Source organism: Biomphalaria glabrata, chromosome 15 (genome assembly GCF_947242115.1).
Source record: "Biomphalaria glabrata chromosome 15, xgBioGlab47.1, whole genome shotgun sequence".
Taxonomy (NCBI): domain Eukaryota; kingdom Metazoa; phylum Mollusca; class Gastropoda; family Planorbidae; genus Biomphalaria; species Biomphalaria glabrata.
In genome coordinates, this window is record NC_074725.1 from 18,271,320 (window position 1) to 18,291,489 (window position 20,170).

General features: G+C 32.8%; 1 protein-coding gene across 1 annotated transcript; it reads left to right on the forward strand.

Moving 5' to 3' along the window:
- Window positions 1-1,359: 1,359 nt before the first annotated feature.
- Window positions 1,360-19,780, forward strand: LOC106064006 (uncharacterized). Its single transcript, XM_013222495.2, has 9 exons — window positions 1,360-1,638; window positions 1,755-2,036; window positions 4,491-5,523; window positions 7,335-7,502; window positions 8,626-8,819; window positions 9,656-10,123; window positions 10,929-11,014; window positions 12,566-12,737; window positions 13,004-19,780. Exons 2-9 carry the CDS (start codon window positions 1,791-1,793, stop codon window positions 13,337-13,339), a joined length of 2,703 nt encoding a protein of 900 aa, XP_013077949.2. The 5' UTR covers window positions 1,360-1,638; window positions 1,755-1,790; the 3' UTR covers window positions 13,340-19,780.
- Window positions 19,781-20,170: the final 390 nt, after the last annotated feature.

Here is a 20,170-nt window from a genome sequence, read left to right on the forward strand (position 1 = left end):
CAGATTTTATGTTGTAGACTACTCTACGGTTCAACAGTTGAAGCGAAAGTAAAGGTGTATAGTAATGGTGTTTCCGGTTAAGGTGATAAATTTAAAAACAAGGAATTAAAAAATGACTAGTGTCTTCAAAAAATCACAACAGTCTGAGTATGTAGATCTATAGTATATTATATAGATCTAGATCTAGATCTAGTCTAAGTCTAGATATCTAGATCTAACTACTTTAAATTGTAGATTATCTAGATTAGATTTTCGAATATCTTACTAGATCTCATGATTTATATTGAATTGTTATGGTTAGTTACAATAATATTAATAATAATTCAAATTTGATTCATTTCATTAATTGCAATGAATTTCATAAATAATTAAAATAATCATTAATGATTAATGACATTATTTATCATTATTATTATAATCATAATGACTAAAATCTAAATCAGTAAATGAGTAATGACTAATGATATTGATATTCTCACTGAATATTCATAGTAATTAGTATATTATATATATATTAAATATATATATATAATAAATAATAATATAATCAATATATTATAAATATATAGATCTATATATATATAATTTATAATAGACATATAAGACTCTAGATCTAAATAAATATAATAGGCCTATATATCAAATTGCAATTCACAATATGACAATATGTTGAATATATGGTTATGGTTATGCAGCTATTAGAGTTTAGAGCATGGAATGGGTTGGCTGACGTGAGCCCTGTAGTAGTGCCAGCCAAGAAAACCAGTGACTTGGGTCTTGGCATTGGCCTCATTGGCAGAATTATTATTAAGACAATTATTAAGTCGATGATTAACACATGCATGACTAGATCTATTCTAGATGATCTAGAATGTCTAGACTAGATGCATGATGCATAGGACGTAATCATCTTATTTTTTTAAGTAACCTCTGTATTATATTATATTATATTAGATAAAAAATCTCTAAGAGATCTAGATCTTGTAGTTCTAGATTATTGATTATAAATTATAAATTATATGATTATGAATTTCTAGTAATTCTAGATCTAGTATCTAAATACAATATGCAAAGAATTGTGATTATATGATTATACTTTACTTTTTATAAATTTAGTAAATTTAGATTTACTATAGCCCCGAAGATTATAAATATATAATATAAATATATATATATATATATATATATATATATATATCATAGGCGTAGCCAGGATTTACTCCCCCCCCCCCCCCAGACCATATAATATATATTATATATATATGTGTGTGTGTGTATAATTAATCTTTAATACATTCTGACCCTTCATTCTTTCGGAAGATGTTTATTGTACCCTTGAATACGTTTTTCCTGGAGTGAGTGGAAAAAACTGTAAACACACAATCCTTGCCAGCAAGGGGGTCTGGGAAAGCGCTGATAGCTCCCCAAGACTAAATGTTTTAAATGAAAAATCATTTCTTGGGAAACAAAAATGTTTTTTGTCTTGACAAGTTTCAGACTTCATTCAGATCTGAAGATTATAGCATCCAAAACCAGACTTCTTGTGGGTAGCTGCAGGTAGGATTTCAAACCTGGGACCATCATGATGACATCTTGGAGCCCATACCACACAACCAAGTAGCTGAAATGCTTCACCTGGTAAACCCATAAACTAGTATCTTTACATTTACTAATTTATTTAACAGTTTTGACATTATTAAAGTTCAATTAGTGTATAAAAAAACAACTTTCCATTAATTTTTTTTTTTTTTCAGCTGTTCAGTTTCTTGTACTAAAATCTAGCTACAATTATGCTGCAAAGAAAAATGATTGTCATTGCCTCAAAGCTTCGAAAACAAAGTTTTTGCATCATTATTCTTGTTGTGCTGTTTGCCAACATATGTCTTTTATGGAGACTCTTGTTGATCGAGAAAATTGCTCTCAGCAACAATATTGACAGGGAGATGAGATCTTTGACCTTAAGAAAAGATGTCATAAAGACTTCAGTAAATCCTCTAATTCAACTGCTACTACTTAGCAACAATACTTTTACCAAGGTAGCCTTAACTCTTTATCTCTATAATTATTTTCCACATTCTGAAATATTTTTTTCATTTTTCATATTTGTACATTCTACCCTGTTATGATTAAATTTCAATAACATTTTTGTTCGTAATCAGAAAACGTTACTTTTGGTATAGAATTATAGGAGAAGGTATTTATATTATTATTTTATATAACACAAATTCAAGTTTATAATGCCAAAAATTAATTTAATTTAATGTGGTCAAATCAACGATGGTATCGTTAATTAAAAGAGAAAGAGTTAAGTAATAAAATGTATTTATTTTTCAAACCAGTTGTACTAAATTTATAAGCCACCAAAAAATGTATATTGTACAAGTATCAGATGTTCCCATTTGAATTCAAGATTACTACATCCTAGCTCAAACCTGCCTCAGAACAGCAGAATTAAAATCCTTGACCACGAAGACCACAGTCAAGGTGAATACCTCATGACCAGGCAGCAATCCTGATGTTTTTAAAAGAAAGAACAATAATAATTGGATAGTTTCATAATGAAATTTCTATTTTTTCTTATTAACGCAAGAGGAATTCAATTTTCATCAGTTCTGTTCTAAATGGGACTCTACAATACTCTTGTTTTTCACTACTGCCAGCTTCTTTAGTAGATTTTAACACAGTACAGCATATGAGGGTGGCTGCCTGGTTGTGCAGTATGCATGCTGGACTGTCGTTCGGACTTGTCAATGGTCCCTTGGTTCATACAATGCCCGCTGCCATCCCCCATTGTCCTGTGGGAGTTTTGGACCAGGAAGTAAATTATCTTTAACATTCGAAACATGTCAAACTTTTTACAAACATTGCTGGTTTTAAAAAAAAAATATTTTTTGCTTAAGAAAGAGATAACAAATACATATATTGCACACACAAAAAAATAAATAAATAAATTTAAAAAAATAGGTCAATTTTAAAATAATATTCCTATTCAATACCTTTAGAATAAATGCAAGGTTAAAAAAATACTCAATTTCCCAGATGGGGGCTTATACACAGGGGCTACAGGCCTGTTCGGATCAAAAATTAAAAAGAAAACATTCATGGTTTTCACTAAAAGCAAAGAGTCTCTACGCTCTCATTGAGCATGATGAGCTTTTATTGTAGGAAAGTTTTTAAGAAATAATAGCTAATTCCACAAATCACACATCCTATTTCAATTGGCTTATAAAGCAATAGCAAAACACTAGTCCTTGTCACTAAGCTGTATCAGTTTGAATGTCCCTCACTATATATGCTGTTTTCTTAGTTGAACAGGAATTCATACAATTTATATTTCAGTTATGCCTAGTCCTTATGGCCCAATCATAATGAGTTATACAAGATTCCCTTTTTTATTTTTTTTATCAGCCTTTTAAATGTGAATGGGGTAGCTGGGATTGCTATGGCTGATTTAATTGAATCTGGTACAAATCTTATACAAATTAATTCATCCTCTTCCCATTTTCGGATGAAGTTGAAACTTTGCACAATTATTCCTTGTCGAATACAATACATGAAGGAATCAAAAATAAAGTTAATCAATGGTGGTAATTAATTAGTTTTGTTTTATATCAAAAGGGTAGATAAACCTTGAAATATTGAGAGATATGCCATTAATTGTTGTTATTCTCATAGAAGTTGTTTTTTTTTAAAAGTATTTTTTACATTTATGCCCACATTTCCCTGTTTATTAATGTTGAATTAAAAGGGAGGAACGCAGAGTTAGTAGCTCCAGTAAGAGAAAAAAAAACACGCTCATAACCAATGTACATTGTTTTAAGCATGTAGGAGTGTTCAGACGACTAGACCGATATATGAGATGAACTGTGCAGTGGTTTCTAAATCAGAAAACTTTCCATATAGTTTTCTTTCTATAAGGGTGTTTTGCGGCCAGTGTCTTGTTCAGGCCTCTTGTTAAAGAATACAGTTTTGAGGGACATGGTCAGCATTCTCTGGTGACACTCCACATGGGAAGATTTCACTTGTTCCAATTTTAGCTTCCCAAAAATATGCTGTCTCATTCTATTGTGTCAGGTTCTGGTCTGAGGTGAAAGATTAGACATTGATCATGTCGGGATAACTTATAATAGGTGTCGTCTTTCTTGTGACTCAGATGAGAGCTTGTCCATTTCTCATTTTTTCTATTCTGTTTTTCTGATTTTGATTTTTTTTTGTAAATATGTTTTTGTGTGTTTTTGTTGTTCATTTTCTATGTTTGTTAGGCATCATGCTCAAAGGAAATTAAGAAATAAGGTTAGACATAATTTGTTGAGTTGATAAACAATTTTGATTTCTTTCTTGTTATAATCTCCAGGCAGTGTTCGAACCCAAAAACTTTTTAAAAAAAACCTTCTCTATTAGTCAATGTCCTGTAGTCAATGTCCTGTAGTCAATGTCCAGTGTTGATGAAATCAATGCTTCAATTTGTTTCTGTTGTTTTCTCTCCCCAGAGATGCTCTCAGCCAAAGTTAAGCTTACATCAGGATACACTAGCATTTGCTTTTTATGAGATGGATCCTTTACAGTGTGTGGGAGCGAATCTGTTCTCTCTACAAGATGGATTCCTAGTGGCTAACAGAGCAGCCTTTGCTGAAAGAAAAGTTAAAACTTGCCAAGTGCTGGCCATTGAGAGAGAATCAGATTCATCCAGCAAGGAAGAGATTTTGTTCAACTTGGTGGCAGAAAAACGTTTCATTGAGCATGATTTTATCACTGTCGTGTGTGACTTTGTAAGTGATTCAGAGGGAAAGGAGCTCTACCCCAGCTTACAACTCAATGAGGCCAAACAAAACTTTGTCAAAAACTTGGATGCAAAGATTTTGACTAATATGGTACCTGACAAAAAGAATAAAGTGAATACAGAATCTCAAATGTTTTCTGAATCTTTTGCCAAAAGCAGACGTCGATTATTTGAGTCTTCACCTCATTTGCAAGAAGTTCAAAGAGAAAAGGTTATCGCTTTTGCCCTTTCTAATAAAATAGAGAAAAAATCATCATTTAGAGCTACAGAAACTGATGCTGAATTACATTTTAATTATAGGAGTAAAGCTTCTGACCAGAATCAGACTGTGTTCAAATCTGATGGAGGCAGTATTCAAAATCTCACTAATAGTTCTTTATCTTTAAATAGAATATTAAATAGACCCTCAAGCAAACCTTCTGGAAGGCCTTCAACAGTGGTACCTCTAATAGGAAGCAATACTAAAAATTCTAATAACCAACCTTATGATAAATTGACTAAAATATTAAAGGATCCATCGATGGTTACAAAAGTCCACTCCCAGATGATCCCAGTCAAAATACTTGATGACGATGGATTGCCTGAGGAGTATTTTAATGATGAAGAATTCAGTGATGATTGGCATAATCGTGTATACCAGGACCTGCCCAAGTGTGATGAAGAGCAATTGTTAGTTCAAGTGAACCCTCTCAAACAAGTTTTTAAAAGGTCAAGGTCAGCATTTTCATCAAAAACATCAACAGGTACCATGCTAATTTTGCAAACAATTGCTCTGTTGTACAGTTTAGTAATTGTAACTTATTAAATTAGTCATATTAATTAAATGCATTTTAATATTTCTTTTAAACGTATTTCATGGATGAAAAGAAAATTGACAACTTGCTGACAATGGTTATGCTTGCCCTGGGTGTGGCAAAATATGTAGGTCACAGGTGGGGCTGTGCAGCTACGGGAAATATTACATTTTTCACTAATCTTCGGACTCTAAAACAAGCCTTATTATTTCATGGGGTTAAGGAAGCTGACACGCTTTTAGATATCCTTTGATCATGTTTAGATCTCTGGAACTAAAAGTGTTTTTGAAAATTTGATTTTAATATTACCTTTATCATACTTTATTTAGGTACATAGGCTACTTTCAGTCCTCTGAAAGAGAATCCTATTGTCTTCCAAACTAAGGTACATATTGATGCAGTTACATATACATTATTTTTAAAACAAGAGATATAGTTTTTGCAAAGCTTATATCAACTCACTATCTGATGTTTGGTACAAAAATTGTACACATTTTTTCTAACATTTCCCATTTTCAGATCAAGTGAAACTTTGCACCATTATTGGTTGTCACTGAAAACATTAATCAATTTAAAAAGTGCCCAATTGTTAGATCAATTAATCCTAATTTGAAATTATTTTTTTTTAAATATAAACAGTACTAGCTAAAGGGAGCTAAGCCTATTGTGGTGAATGAGGTAGTTTGCTAAAAATTTGAAACTGACAAATGATAAACAAAAAAATAGTTTTATAAATACTTGTATAGCTCACTGGTTTGTGTGTCAGCTTTCGATCATGGAGACGAGACTGAATTAGGACTCTGCAATTTTTTTCTTATTGCTTTTCAAATGGTGGCACGGAAACCTTCTCCCAGATACCCCATTTACCCCTTCCCCATTTGTTTAGTATAGTAATGTAGTGATTGGACCATATTGCATCGGGTATACTATAATCCTGAAAGTTGCACTAAACAAAAATAATTATGAACTCCAATTTACAGAGGGCAAACCCATGACTATTGCATTCTGACAATCAAGTGATCTCTTGGTGCACCATAACTTTATTATAAAAAACATAACTTCAACACCTGTTTTACAACAAGGCATAGACAGAACTAGGGCTTGGAGTGGCTTACCAACAATCACACCCGCAGACGACCTGCAGTACAACCCAAGGCAATTCCTATAGAGATGCAGTTTGTAGCAGTCTTTTTTAACTCAATAAAGGCTTTTGGGGTTTTTTTTTAAAGTATTTTTTTATTTTGCTTGTTTCATGATGGTTTACTGACTAAATTTCATAGTTTGCAATATGTACAAATTATTATTTTCTTTTTGGTACATGCAAATATATGTAATGCTGTCAAAACATTTAAAAATGACTATTTAAGGGAGTCTTTTAGCTACTTTGGAATTTTGAAGAGAAACAACACTATTAAATTTTTAAAGCAATGTATCGTTGACAAATGTTAATATACAAACTCACACATTTGGTATGTGCTCTGGACTGTCTATTGATGGTCTCGGTCTCAGGTTTGAACTTTGCCATCCATTGTTGTCTTGCTGGAGGTTGGAGCTATTAAGTAATTATCTTCGAATCTAAAGGAACATCAAAAACATGTATAAAAACATGTTGTATAATAGAAAATCTAAATTTCAAACTGTTTAATTTAGTTTCAGATGGATATAACGTAAATGTTTTTTTTTTGTGTTCGAATTTTAAAAAGTTGATTTATGTATGGAATGGGTCAACACATTTTTAAACTGCCTATATATTTTGTAAGGTCTGGATGTGCTGATGTTTGGCATCGACTCCATGTCAAGTCTGTCTTTCAAAAGGAAGTTGCCACAAACTTTGCATTTTCTAGAGAATGATCTGGAAGCTGTTGTGTATGAAGGCTATAACATAGTAGGGGATGGAACTACTCAAGCTATTTTACCAATTTTTCTAGGTTAGTGACTTTTCTCCATCAAATCCATGAGTCTGGTGACTTTATGTACCGTATACTGTATACATACCTGACTCAAACTTAAGTTAATTGAATTAATTTGTTCAGTGAGGGTACAATTATATATTTGTTCAACCACCAGAAAGTACTAAAGTATATTTACTAAGGATGGTTGCCTGGTCATGCGGTTTACGCGCTGGATTTTTGTTTGGATTTATCGAAGGTGCCGGGTTCAAACCCTGCCTGCGCCCATCCCCCGTAGTCCTGCGGAAGGTTTGGACTAGGAAGTAAACTATCTTCAACTCTGAAGGAACATCTGAAACATGTAAAACATTTTACAAAACAAACATTTTTACTTACCCATGGTACTTAATCGACAATTATAATTTAAGATTTCTGTTGACTATTTTATTCATAACATTTGTAAGACCAATTTCTTCATGGATAATTAAGATTATTATTATTAAATTTAATGTACAAATAAAATTATCAGTAGATTGAATGTTAATACATTTAGAACAGCATGAATTTATATTCACCTGCAGCTCTGACTCATATTGTGCCGATGTGCCAAAAACTCAAAACTCATTCTCAAACTCAAATTTGTTTTAAAAGAATTTTAAGCAAGATCACAAAATTAGACAAATTACAATTTACACATCAAATGAAAAAAAAAAAGGATTCGATACTAATTCATATCTTTGGAATTTGTAGACAAACATTTTGCCTTGATGAAATTTTATAACTATAACAATTCAAAATCATTTGTTGAATTGTTTAATTTATTTCTCTTTAACTTTTAATACTAATAATTAATGATATTCAATCAATTCTATGAGCCATAGAAGTTCTTTTTCACTGACTTTAATAGTATTCATATAAATTACACATAATGCACATGTTTATTTGAAATCATAATTAAACACTCATTCTCTAGCATTGGCATGATCAATATTTGTGATTGCATCACTGCTTCCTATTTTGAAATAAATGGTAGTTCCTCAAAATAGTCTTTTTAAATGGCACATATTTTTTACTTTTTAGGACAAATAAAAAGATGACTAGCCGACTAGCTTATTTTTTTTTTAAATTAACTTTCATTAATTGTAATAATCTTTACATTAAGGAAAGCTGCAGCAGGAAATTCCTGATATCCTAGAGCGCCCCCTGGATGGCTTTGATTTCATTTGGAATCATTACAAAAGTCAAGGCTATGCCACAATATTTGCTGAGGATGAGCCGCATCTTGGAGTCTTTAATCTTCGACTGAAAGGTTTTGAAACTATGCCCACTGACCACTACATGAGATACTTCTGGCAAGTAAGAGACAAGAGAAATTTAATAGTAATAATAATTTAATAATAATTTAATTAAAAAATATTCTTTTAATGGAAGAGAGATTTAAAGTTCAATTAATGCTATGTATTCAGTTAACTCTCAATAATAAAAAAAATTCTTTAAATAAAAAGGATTTTAAAGAAATATAATTTAGTCATTAAAAAACTGGCACGGAAATTATAAAATAACAAGAAATACTTAAAGAGAAAATACTTTTTAAAAAAACAAATCTTATTTTAAGTGTAATTGTATCAATTAGTTTGGATCAGTCATGTAATTAAATTTGTAATAGATCTAGACCAACAATTGTAAATCTGTGCAATTAGAAATATTTTAACAATTGTTTTTGTTTAGTCCAATTTGTGTGAATGTTAAAATTCCCAGAGTTAATGAAAATATTGGTAATCTTTTTATTATTGATTTTGTTTTGTCTGGTACAAGAAATAACTATGCTAAATTTCGACTTGATCCAAGATTGGGTGTGGGAAAAATAACGTGTACAGACAGACAGAGTGAGTTGATATATGCTTTGTAAAAATTAATGTTGGACAATTAAAAACAATTTAAAAATACAGTTATAAATATGTTTTAAATCTATTTTTACAAAGCTTATATCAACTCACTCTGTCTGGTAAAAATTGCTAACACTTTATTTCTCCAACATCCATTCTCATATCAAGCTGAAACTTCACAGAATTATTCATTGACATAGACAAGACATGTGTAGAGATATAGTTTTAGGGACAGAGTTCTTCCCCTTTAGATAAGCTTTTTTTTTTTTTAAATTGATTTGTATATTTTGCTTGTTAAATTCACAGAGTCAGAGAGAATCTCATCTCAACTCTTACTGTAGTCAAAAGTACTGCACTGGGGGGACACCTAATCATCAGTTTCTACTTCAGTATCTGGAAGATTTTTTCTACAAGTACCAAAACATTTCCCGTTTTGCTGTTGGCTTCTCAGGAGAACTCAGCCATGACGATATCAACCCCTCACAGTACCTTGACCCTGACCTCAAAGAATTTTTTCAGCGCTTACAGAAGAAGGGTCATCTCAATAACACAGTGCTCATTGTGTTTTCTGATCATGGATCTCGGCGTGGAAAGGTGCGAAGGACTTTACAGGGCAAAATTGAAGAAAGGCTACCATTTTTCGCCATTTATTTCCCCATGTGGTTTCAGAAGAAATATCCTGACATGTATAAAAATGTGAAAGAGAATAGGCAGCGCTTGACTTCTCCTTTTGATGTACATGAGACATTATTTGACATTTTAGATTTATCTCATGTAAGTCCTTTTGTCTGTTGTTATGGTTTTGTTTTTTGTAAAAAAAAAATCTATGCCATTAAAAGCTGGAAGAGGATTTAGAGGTCAGTTGGACAATTGAGGTTGAGTTTAAAAGTCGTGTTAGTCAACAGTGTACATTTTTGTTTGCCATTAATTAGGCTATGAATATGTCTAATTGCTTCTGACTTTTTTTTAGCAAGCCTGGTAATTGATGAGCATAAAACTCCAACCACACATCTCAGTCTCCATTTTGCAAATGTCATTTCAATCATTGAATTATTAGTCACTATTGTCTTGGTTAGCCCACTTATCCATATCCCTGTGAATTCCAGTTCAATGTCTTGCTAGCAACATTTTACAATCTTCTATAAAAGATATGTTCAATCCATCTCTACGTGTAGATTTTAATATTGCCTCCTTATTGATTTACACTGAAAAGTTTTGCTCCCCAATAGTTAGGCAAACTAAAGGTAGATGGCAACCAAATCTTAGTAGTGGCAGTTAACAATGCATACCAATATTTGACATATCAGCAATTCTCCTACACTATGAATGTTACTCTTAATTAAAATTAATTGTTGTTAGAAACTAAATTCTTTGTAGAGATTTCAAAAAGAGAATTACTTAAATTGATGTAAATAAGCATATTTTCTTTGCTGTAAATCTATTTGCTGATATTAATTTGATTAAGCCAAAGTTTTTCAAACGTCTGTGCTTTTGTTTATCTTTTTTTACAGATATTTAAGTTACATTTTTAAGGTGGGTAATTGATACCTAAATAAGTCTAAAACTATTTACCCAACAGAAAAGTTCACAAAACAGAGGAACCAGCTTGTTGCGCTACATATCAGCCAATAGAACTTGCTCTGAGGCAGGAATAGACACCCACTGGTAGGTCTTTTAAGTTTTTCAACCTAAAACATTTTATGTTCTAAAGAAGGCAGCAATGGACTATGCCCTCTTTTTAGCCTCCTTTTAATAATTTTTCAAATTAGTTTTTTTGTTTGTTTTTGTTGCAACTCTTTCACAATATTTTCTCATGCTGTATACAATTAGTTCCTAACCCTGAAATGTCTCATTAAACAATGCTAGGACTAGAACTCATGTAAAGTTTCAAGCATACTTTCTTGATTCACTCATTACTATCACACACAGCTGTTGCATCTGTAAATATTTTGCTAACATCGTTATGATTAATATTTAATTTTTATGCTCCATTTACATTTAGTCGGCATAATTTATTGTGAAACTATTTTGCCTTGGTTGGTTATATATAATCTTGCTGTTCATTTTAATGAGACAGTTAATTGACCTCATTTGTTTGTTATCATTAAAAAGTGAAACAAAAAATGCAAGTACTTATTGTTCAACTTTCAACTTTTCCTAATTAGTTATATTCTTCAATCTACTGCTAAAATGTCCTTTTTTAGTGTCGCCCCCCCTCCCCCCTCTCTCCCCCCCCCCCCCCCCCCCCCATAGAGGAATAGACACTATTACTTTAATGTGGTCTGTCTGTCCATTCATTCGTCTGTTCGTCCCGTTTATATCTCGTAAACTAGAAAAGATATTGAAAATACGACATCATGATATTTTAGACCTTTCAAAGTTCTGATGCAACAGCTACTTTTTACATTATGAAAGTGAACAATTTTATTTTTAAACTCAACTATGCAATCATTTTTTTCATAAAAATACACCATTTTTACAACTATTCAATATCAATAGTAACAAACATATATAGAACACATTTATGGAAACGATTTTAGATTTGTTTGTCAAAAATTTTTGTTACTAATGTATTGCTAAGTAAAGTAAGTTCTATCATACTACTACATTTACAAAAAAAAAATTAATTTATGTTTTTAAAGAGAAAAAATCTATTTAACATGCATATAAGTGGAACATAATCCAAAACAACAATTAATAAGAATTTTTTATATTATCACATGATCTGTAGAGTGGTACCACTGCAAAGGACACTTAACTAATGGAATTTATTTTTTTTTACAGAAATTATTTTTTTTCTTGAGGCTTTGAATAAGAGATTGACCCTTTACAAGACAATTAGATCAATTAGATAATCATTATAACATGTAACTTTACCTTCACTTTAACCTATCCTTTGGTCTTCTTTCGTTATTTTATCCATTTTGTTTCTGAAGTCATTAATCCTCTTAATCAAATTATTGGTTATCAATAAGCAATAAATAATAACCTGTAATAAGGTAACTAAGGAAAACCAGTGACTTGGCAGAATTTTAGTCATTGGTTAACATGCATGATGCCTAGGACGTAATCATCTTCTTTTTTTTGAAGTAACATCTATATTATATAACATAAGATAATGTTTTATTTTAGTCAAGTGAATTTAAAATCTAGGAACCAGTTACCATCAGGTAGAAAAAAGAACCATGTCATGTTGTTCTGTGTTTGGTTGAACAGGTGTACTTGTGTGCAAGAAGTTCCCGTGGCCACAACACACCAGGTGGTCAAAGGTGCTTCTGAAGCTGTGGTGTCAGCCATCAATAATTTGACCAGAGCACAGTCCAGGAAGTGTGTCAGCTTGAAAGTGAACTTGACACACAGTGCAAATTTTGTTGTTCCTAATGATCAAGTGAGTTTAGATACACGGGCTAATGATGCCCTGCAAGCTATTGATATGAAAAAAAAAATTTTATACATTGATACTGCTATACTATATAGAAACATGGTTACTGAAATGGCCTCTTGTTAGCTGTATGGTTAAAGTAATTGCTTAAAGAAATTTGTGTATTCACTATATTATGCTAGAGTATCATTGCCATTATCATGTTAATTTATTTCTTCAAGTAAGATTTGATTACTATGAAATGTTCTTTTGTTTCTATGTCACCCATCTAGCTTTTAAAATTTGACAAGTCCGATGACAGCGGTCAGTTCATAGCCCTCTATGGTAACATGACTTTGGATTCAGCAGAGCTGCAAGTCACAGTGGAAACTGATATGTGCCATGGCATCTTTGAGGCAACAGTTCTTGTGAGATATACTGCTGAATCTGCTGGGGAATCTGATGTTGGAAGTGTAGAAAAATTGAGTTACCATGTTAGCGAGAAGGACATTAGTAGAATTGATACTTATGGCCCACAATCTTCTTGTATATGTCGTACCAACCCAAACATCATGAAATTTTGTTGCTGTGCAGATTTTCTGAATGGTAAAAAGTTGGAGCCATGCTGAGAGGATACAAAATTTTGTACTGATGTTTATTAGTCTTTCAGTGAATTTACAAGACTCTTCTGCAGTGCTTTACAGTATTGAGAATTTTCCTATTTGTACTAGGAAAAGAACTCTTATTTGACATTTGATGGCATTTTTAATCATTGAGGGACATTATTTTTTTGAGGTATTTGATATATTTGTATTATATACAGCTTTATGGAATTATTTTTATGGTAAAAACCTTTTTATTTTTTAATTTCAATAATTTTATTATTGAGTTGCAACACTAGAGTGTTTTTTAGCCTATTTTCAAGTTTTTCTAGACTATTACCTTGTTTTTTAAAAGTTTTTGTTAAGATTAATGGGTTGTTTTGTTTTTATAGTGCACTTTGATGATATCATTTATACTTATAACTATGTTGCCACTTCCCATGTGCCATACTTGAAATGTTAAAAAGTTGTGTACCAGATGATTTTTGGTATTGGAGACTTTTTTATTGGAATCTCTAATACAGAACATTGTCTGAATATTCTACCCACTTGGGACTCCCATCAAAATGCTCAAATGTTAATCATCAAGTGATTTTGCTATTTTTATACCAGTAATAATTATTTACATTCCGTAGCATCATTGTTCTTAGAACAGAAAGAATGAATGGTTCTACTTTTGATACATATTTTAAAATAGTTTCTTTTACCTTTACCTATCCCTTAGTCTGTTGGACCATTGGGGCACCAAGCAAGACTCGTCGACTGTCTTTCTCCATTCCTCCCTGTCTTTTGCCTTGTTTAGAACCTCTTTCAATGGCAGGCCCATCCATTCGTTTATGTTGTCCTCCCATCGATTTCTCTAGGAAGGTCTTTGCGAGCCCCGAAGATCTTGTAATATGGCCATAGATTTTAAGCTTGCATTTTTGTACTATAGTTAACAGGTCATCATGGGGTCTGATCACTGCAGTAACCCTGTCTCTAATCTCTTGGTTTGTGATGCGGTCTTTGAACGTGATACTTAGGATCCTTCTGTTCCATTGCTAGGATCCTCCTCTCTAGCTCTGCAGTCAGCGTCCAAGACTCACAAGCATATAAAAATGTGGCCATGACCAGAGAGCGCATCAGTCTGATTTTGGTGCCGAGGGGTAAGCCTTTGTCTTTCCATATTATTTTAAGTTTTGAAAGGGCTGCTGCGGACTTTGCTATTCGGGCCAATAGTTTGGGTTTCATTCCCTCATCTGAGACAATAGCTCCGAGGTATTTGAAGCTGCATTTCCGTTACACTCCTATTTATTTGTGGCTAGCTAATATGTTTTCTGTTTTATCTTTTTTCTTTTCGAGAAGTTTTTATGTGTGAATTTAATTTCGTGTTCATTTTGATTAGTTAATAGATGCTTAGCCAGATAGGGTTTGCAATGTATACTTTTTGTTGTGTAATTTGATGACAACTATGTGCTATAACCTTGATGCAGATTTCCAGAACTTCAGTGGGAAACAAAGGCTAGAAGAAAAATGACCTAATATTCACTGCTTTTTTATTTATTTATTTTTTTTTGCAATTTGTTTAAACCTTTGCTACATTTAGAGCTCCAAGAAACTCATTATCAAAATTCTCATTCAAAATACAGCCAAAAACAGATCACCTACTTTGCATTGTTGTAAGGGTGCTCTGATCAATATTGCTGGCTTTTTGTTGCTGCTTACTGGTCACATCTTCAGCACCAGTCTTCTTCTTTAGCTTTGCACTGACATAAACAAAACTGTTGTGTCGCTTTCTCTTGCATTTTATTAATGGCTTAGTAAAAACCTGTGGAGCTGTTGTGCATCACCTGCCAGTGCGCAGGGTCCTGGTTGAGTGTCATATCAGGGCCACCAAAATTTGTAAGATGGGCTGATTGTGACAAAAGATTCTCTCTAACATGGGGACACCTCACCCCATCCCCAGGCACAGGGCCTGGCATGATTGCCTTATCCACCAACCCATAAGGCCACGTCTGCTCCTGAAATCCTAACTTTTGGCTAGACGAGCTGTAATCATGTTGATGTCCCATCGGTAAAGTCCCAGAATAGCTTTAGAATCATTGATTCCCACTCTGCCCAGTAAGCCTTGGTGATCTCACATGCAGTAAATATTTGGGGTCAATGAGGGGGTTGTCCATTCCATTGCAAAATTTGTTGCTCTTTTTTTTTTTGTTTGTTTTGCCATGATGCTGAGGCAACAATTTAGGATTCTTGTGTTCTTCTCAACCTTCGTGCATTTTTTACACTCCAGCTTACTTGGTCAAAATGACAAAAAAGTAATCAATTATATTTTTCTTGTCCTGTGTTGGGTTTCAAAATTATATGTTTGTGAATTCATTCTGTAGCTGAATTTTGAACTTCTCTATGTCTGAGTTCATATTAGCTGCCATTGTTCACATTGAATATAGTAGCTCCTCATTCTGTGTTGACATCAGCCTTTTCATTTCCCTCATGGCAACAAGCTCTATACATGTCAGGGTCAAACCCTTTTCTTCAATGGCATCTCTCAAGGGCCTAATGACTTAAGGGCCTAATGATGACTGTTTTGTTTCATGATGTTGTGATGTTTACCTTTTTCAACTCTTACCATATTTCATTAACCTGAAGCTCACCGTTTAGATGTAGACATGTTCATAATTAAGGCACCAAGTGCTACATTTAAAGTTCTAAGGAATTCACCAATCATTCGGTTGCTGCTTTCCTTCTGGATATAACCCCATTCACAAAATATACAAATTGATATAATAAAAAAAAATAACCCATTGAAATAATTATTTTGGAACATTAATTGCTAAAATCACATATAATCCCATTCCACTGAAAAAGTCTCTACTTCTCTCCCATTCCACTGAATAAATCTCTACTTCTCTCCCATTCCACTGAAAAAGTCTCTACTTCTCTCCCATTCCACTGAATAAATCTCTACTTCTCTCCCATACCACTGAAAAAGTCTCTACTTTTCTCCCATACCACTGAAAAAGTCTCTACTTCTCTCCCATTCCACTGAATAAATCTCTACTTCTCTCCCATACCACTGAAAAAGTCTCTACCTCTCTCCCATTCCACTGAATAAATCTCTACTTCTCTCCCATTCCACTGAATAAGTCTCTACTTCTCTCCCATTCCACTGAATAAGTCTATACTTCTCTCCCATACCACTGAATAAGTCTCTACTTCTCTCCCATTCCACTGAATAAGTCTATACTTCTCTCCCATTCCACTGAATAAATCTCTACTTCTCTCCCATTCCAATGATTAAGTCTATACTTCTCTCCCATTCCACTGAATAAGTCTATACTTCTCTCTTCAATCCAAATTCTCCTTCAACACACTCCACTTCGATTAAAATTTTTGTTATATACTGCGGTGGCTGACTGGTAAAGCACTTGGCTTCCAAGCAGGGGTCCCAGGTTCGAATCCTGGTTAAGACTGGGATTTTTTTATTTCAGGATCTTTGGGTGCTTCTGAGTCCACCCAGCTTTAACCTGACATTAGTTGGGGAAAAGTAACAAAGGTTGGTCTTGTGCTGGCCCATGAGAGACCTGTGTTAACTGTTGGCCGCAGAAACAGATGACCTTTACAACATCTGCCCTATAGATCACAAGGTCTAAAAGGGGAACTTTACTTTTCTTTTCTCTTTACAGTACATCTTTCATGCTAATAGTATGTTCAGTGTAATATGGTCCAATCTTTTTGTGGACCAGTTGGGAGAAGGGGTATCTGGCAAAAGGTTTCCGTGCTGCCTTTAGGTGCTTAAAATTGATCGAACTCAAACCCCCTTGTTAGGTGGACAATGGAGTTTCTGCCTCTCAGCCACACATCCCACAAGGAAAAAAAAAAGTCATGTCATTAGATGTACAACATTAAGAATTGACTTCATTTTTAAGATTTGTAGTTTGTAAAAGGTTTACAATTTGAAAGTATTTTTTTTGTGTTTGACTAGAATAATAAATTGTTACATTGTTGATTGTATTTTAATTCATTGTAAAACATGTCACAAACTGGTATTATTACACTTAAACTTTCAACTGATACATTTCTGAATTGTAAACAAATGAAAATGTATAAATTGTTTTTTGTATGCAAGCTTTATTGAGAGAAATATAATTTTGCTTGCAGTATGCAGTTGACTCTTGATAATCTGACACATTCATTAATCCCAGGCGGTGATGATATATCATTTGCTCATGTATGTTTAAATGTTGAAAGATATTTAAGAAAAAGTCATGAAGTCATGAAAAAGTCAAATTGTTTGCCTAGAAAGAAAAGACCATTTCGAGTTTTTAATGTTTGTTAGTACATTAATGTAATTAATGCATACTGTAGCACATATATTTTTAGAATGTAGATTTTAATTTAGTACAGTATGTGAAAGCTGTATCTTGTTTTGTATTTTTTAGATCAATATATATTTCTTTTTTTATGTATTATTTATTTTATACCCATGAAAGTCTAAGAGAATATCTTATTGCATCATCAACAAATCTAGAATTTTCTTGACATGCAGAGTTAAATTCTTTCAAGTACAGTTAATCTTTTGAGGTGCGGTGGCTGAGTGGTAAAGTGTTTGGCTTCTGAACTGGAGGTCCCGGGTTGAAATCCTGTTGAATACTTGGATTTTTAATTTTGAAATCTTTAGGGCACTTCTGAATCCACCCAGCTCTAACAGACACCTGACATTAGGCGTTGTGCTGGCCAAATGACACCCTAGTTAACCATGGGCTTCAGAAACAGATTTCCTTTACATCAGTGATGTCCAACCTAATTCGACCTGCGAGCCATTATAATTTCCAACACTCATCTCACGAGCCATATGAACAAAAAGTTATAAAATGAAATGAAATTGTTCTAAAACTATTTTGGTAGAAACCTATAGATTTCATACTTAATTAATAGGTTATTTGACAATTATATTTTTTTTTTGCGCATCAGACAGTACCCTTATTTCTCTACTTTAATGTGAGCAACACCGACTCATTTTGTGGCCTCTTTTTGATAAATATTTCCATGGATCCTCCAATATCTAGGCATAGTTTAACAATCTTTTATTCGCAACTCAAACCCAGAATGCCACCATAATTATTTTATAATGCCGTTTTTATGTTCTTGTTTTATTAAACAGCCACACTTTCTTTATAAAATAAATATGTTGGCTTAGTATCATGTTCAACAAAAAAAAAAGTAAAGATCTGCTAACTTTTCCTGGTAGATTCTACATTCAAGAGTCCCATTTCATAAACACAAATGTTAAAGATCATGATACCAATCCATGAGAGAAAAAGTAAGGTCCCAAACTTAGGTAAAGATACATTCTTTCAACCTTTTTGTTGTTTGGAAGGTAGATTTCTACACTTAGTGTTGACATTTCGGCGGGCCATATGGAACCGCTTAGCAGGCCAGATGTGGCCCGTGGGCCATAGTTTGGGCATCACTGTTTTACATCTTCCGCACGGTCTGAAAAGGGAACTTTACTTTATTTTTTACAGTTAACCTTAAGTAATCTGGCCTTTTTTTTTCTTTGTAAATCGACCCCCTCTAATCGTTAGGCTATTTTGAGTCAACTGTATTTTTCTGTGATTTCCTTTTTTTTTTTACTTTTAAATGGAAGAATCTCTAATTGTTTTTTTTAGTTCTTTTTCTTTTTTTATGTCTAAAAATGTTTCACTTCTTTCTTTTTTGCGGGGTAGCCATTTTTTTCTTACTTCCCTCCTTTTGTTTTTGTAGAGGAGATAGCACTGAAATGCCACCCTGCTTTACCTGACTTTGTCCAAGACATATGCATCTATTATAAAAGTGCTTTTTCTGCCTGAGGTGTGAGTGACATGTTCTGAGGTTTTTAGTGGCATGTTTGGATACACTTCTTCAACTGGTGAATTTCAGAAATACAATTTTTAGAAGTAGGTTTCATATCTATTTTTGTAGATGTACAGCATAATGATAATGTCTCACATTTGAAAAGGGTTAAAATTAATAAATGTAATCGTAAGTATTTTGACAAGAGAGACAATTCTTTGCTTCAATATCGTGTTTAATAATTGTTTATGTCCCCTTGAATACTTTTATATATTATTTTTCAAAGATTTTTTTTTTATTGTAATATATTACTGGGATCAATATATATATATATATATTTGGTCAATATATATAAAGATATTATTTTGTTACTTTTAGTTCTTATTTTGCTTCTGTAATTGTTATTTTTGGTAAAAGCATTACCTGGTACCTAAAGAACTACTATTCCTAATCATAACATTGGCATAGGTCTAGTAATTTTAAGCAGTGGCGTCACTAGGGGGTGTGGTCCGCACCGGGCAACACCCGTTAGGGGGTAACACCCAAGTATAAAATGTACTTTGTGAATAACTGACAATTTTAAAAAAATTAACGACATTGGCTAAATATTGGAACATGTTATTCACAATTAATAAATTGATCTATCTACTTTTTTTTTTTCATTTTGACTAAACATATTTTAATTGTTTAATGAACTTCTATCAAAAGGTTTAAAATGCTATATCATACTTAATGTCTTAAGGAAAACACGAAACCTTACTAAAAATAAAATTAAGAACTTTTTGAGACAAAGGAACAAACGACACTTTTGCAAAGTGGAATTTTATTAAAAATGAGATCGTTACAGACATTAACTTTGATCAACTTGATCATAAGTTTGAAATCCAGAAAGAAAACCAGTGTAATTTACTTATGATTGCATTGTTGCTAAATTGATCTATAGATTAATGAATAATAAATGCAATGTCTTCGTTTCCAAAGATTAAGAATGTGTGCAGAGTCTCACATGACTAAGTAAACCCAGTGAACTGTAGATAAACAACT

Bases quoted from the DNA above. Each gene is read 5' to 3' on its own strand.
- LOC106064006 (XM_013222495.2), top strand. From the start codon at position 1,791: ATGCTGCAAAGAAAAATGATTGTCATTGCCTCAAAGCTTCGAAAACAA. The intron at 2,037-4,490 runs GTAGCCTTAACT...TTCTCTCCCCAG, and splicing joins GCAACAATACTTTTACCAAG to AGATGCTCTCAGCCAAAGTT. The intron at 8,820-9,655 runs GTAAGAGACAAG...TTAAATTCACAG, and splicing joins ACATGAGATACTTCTGGCAA to AGTCAGAGAGAATCTCATCT.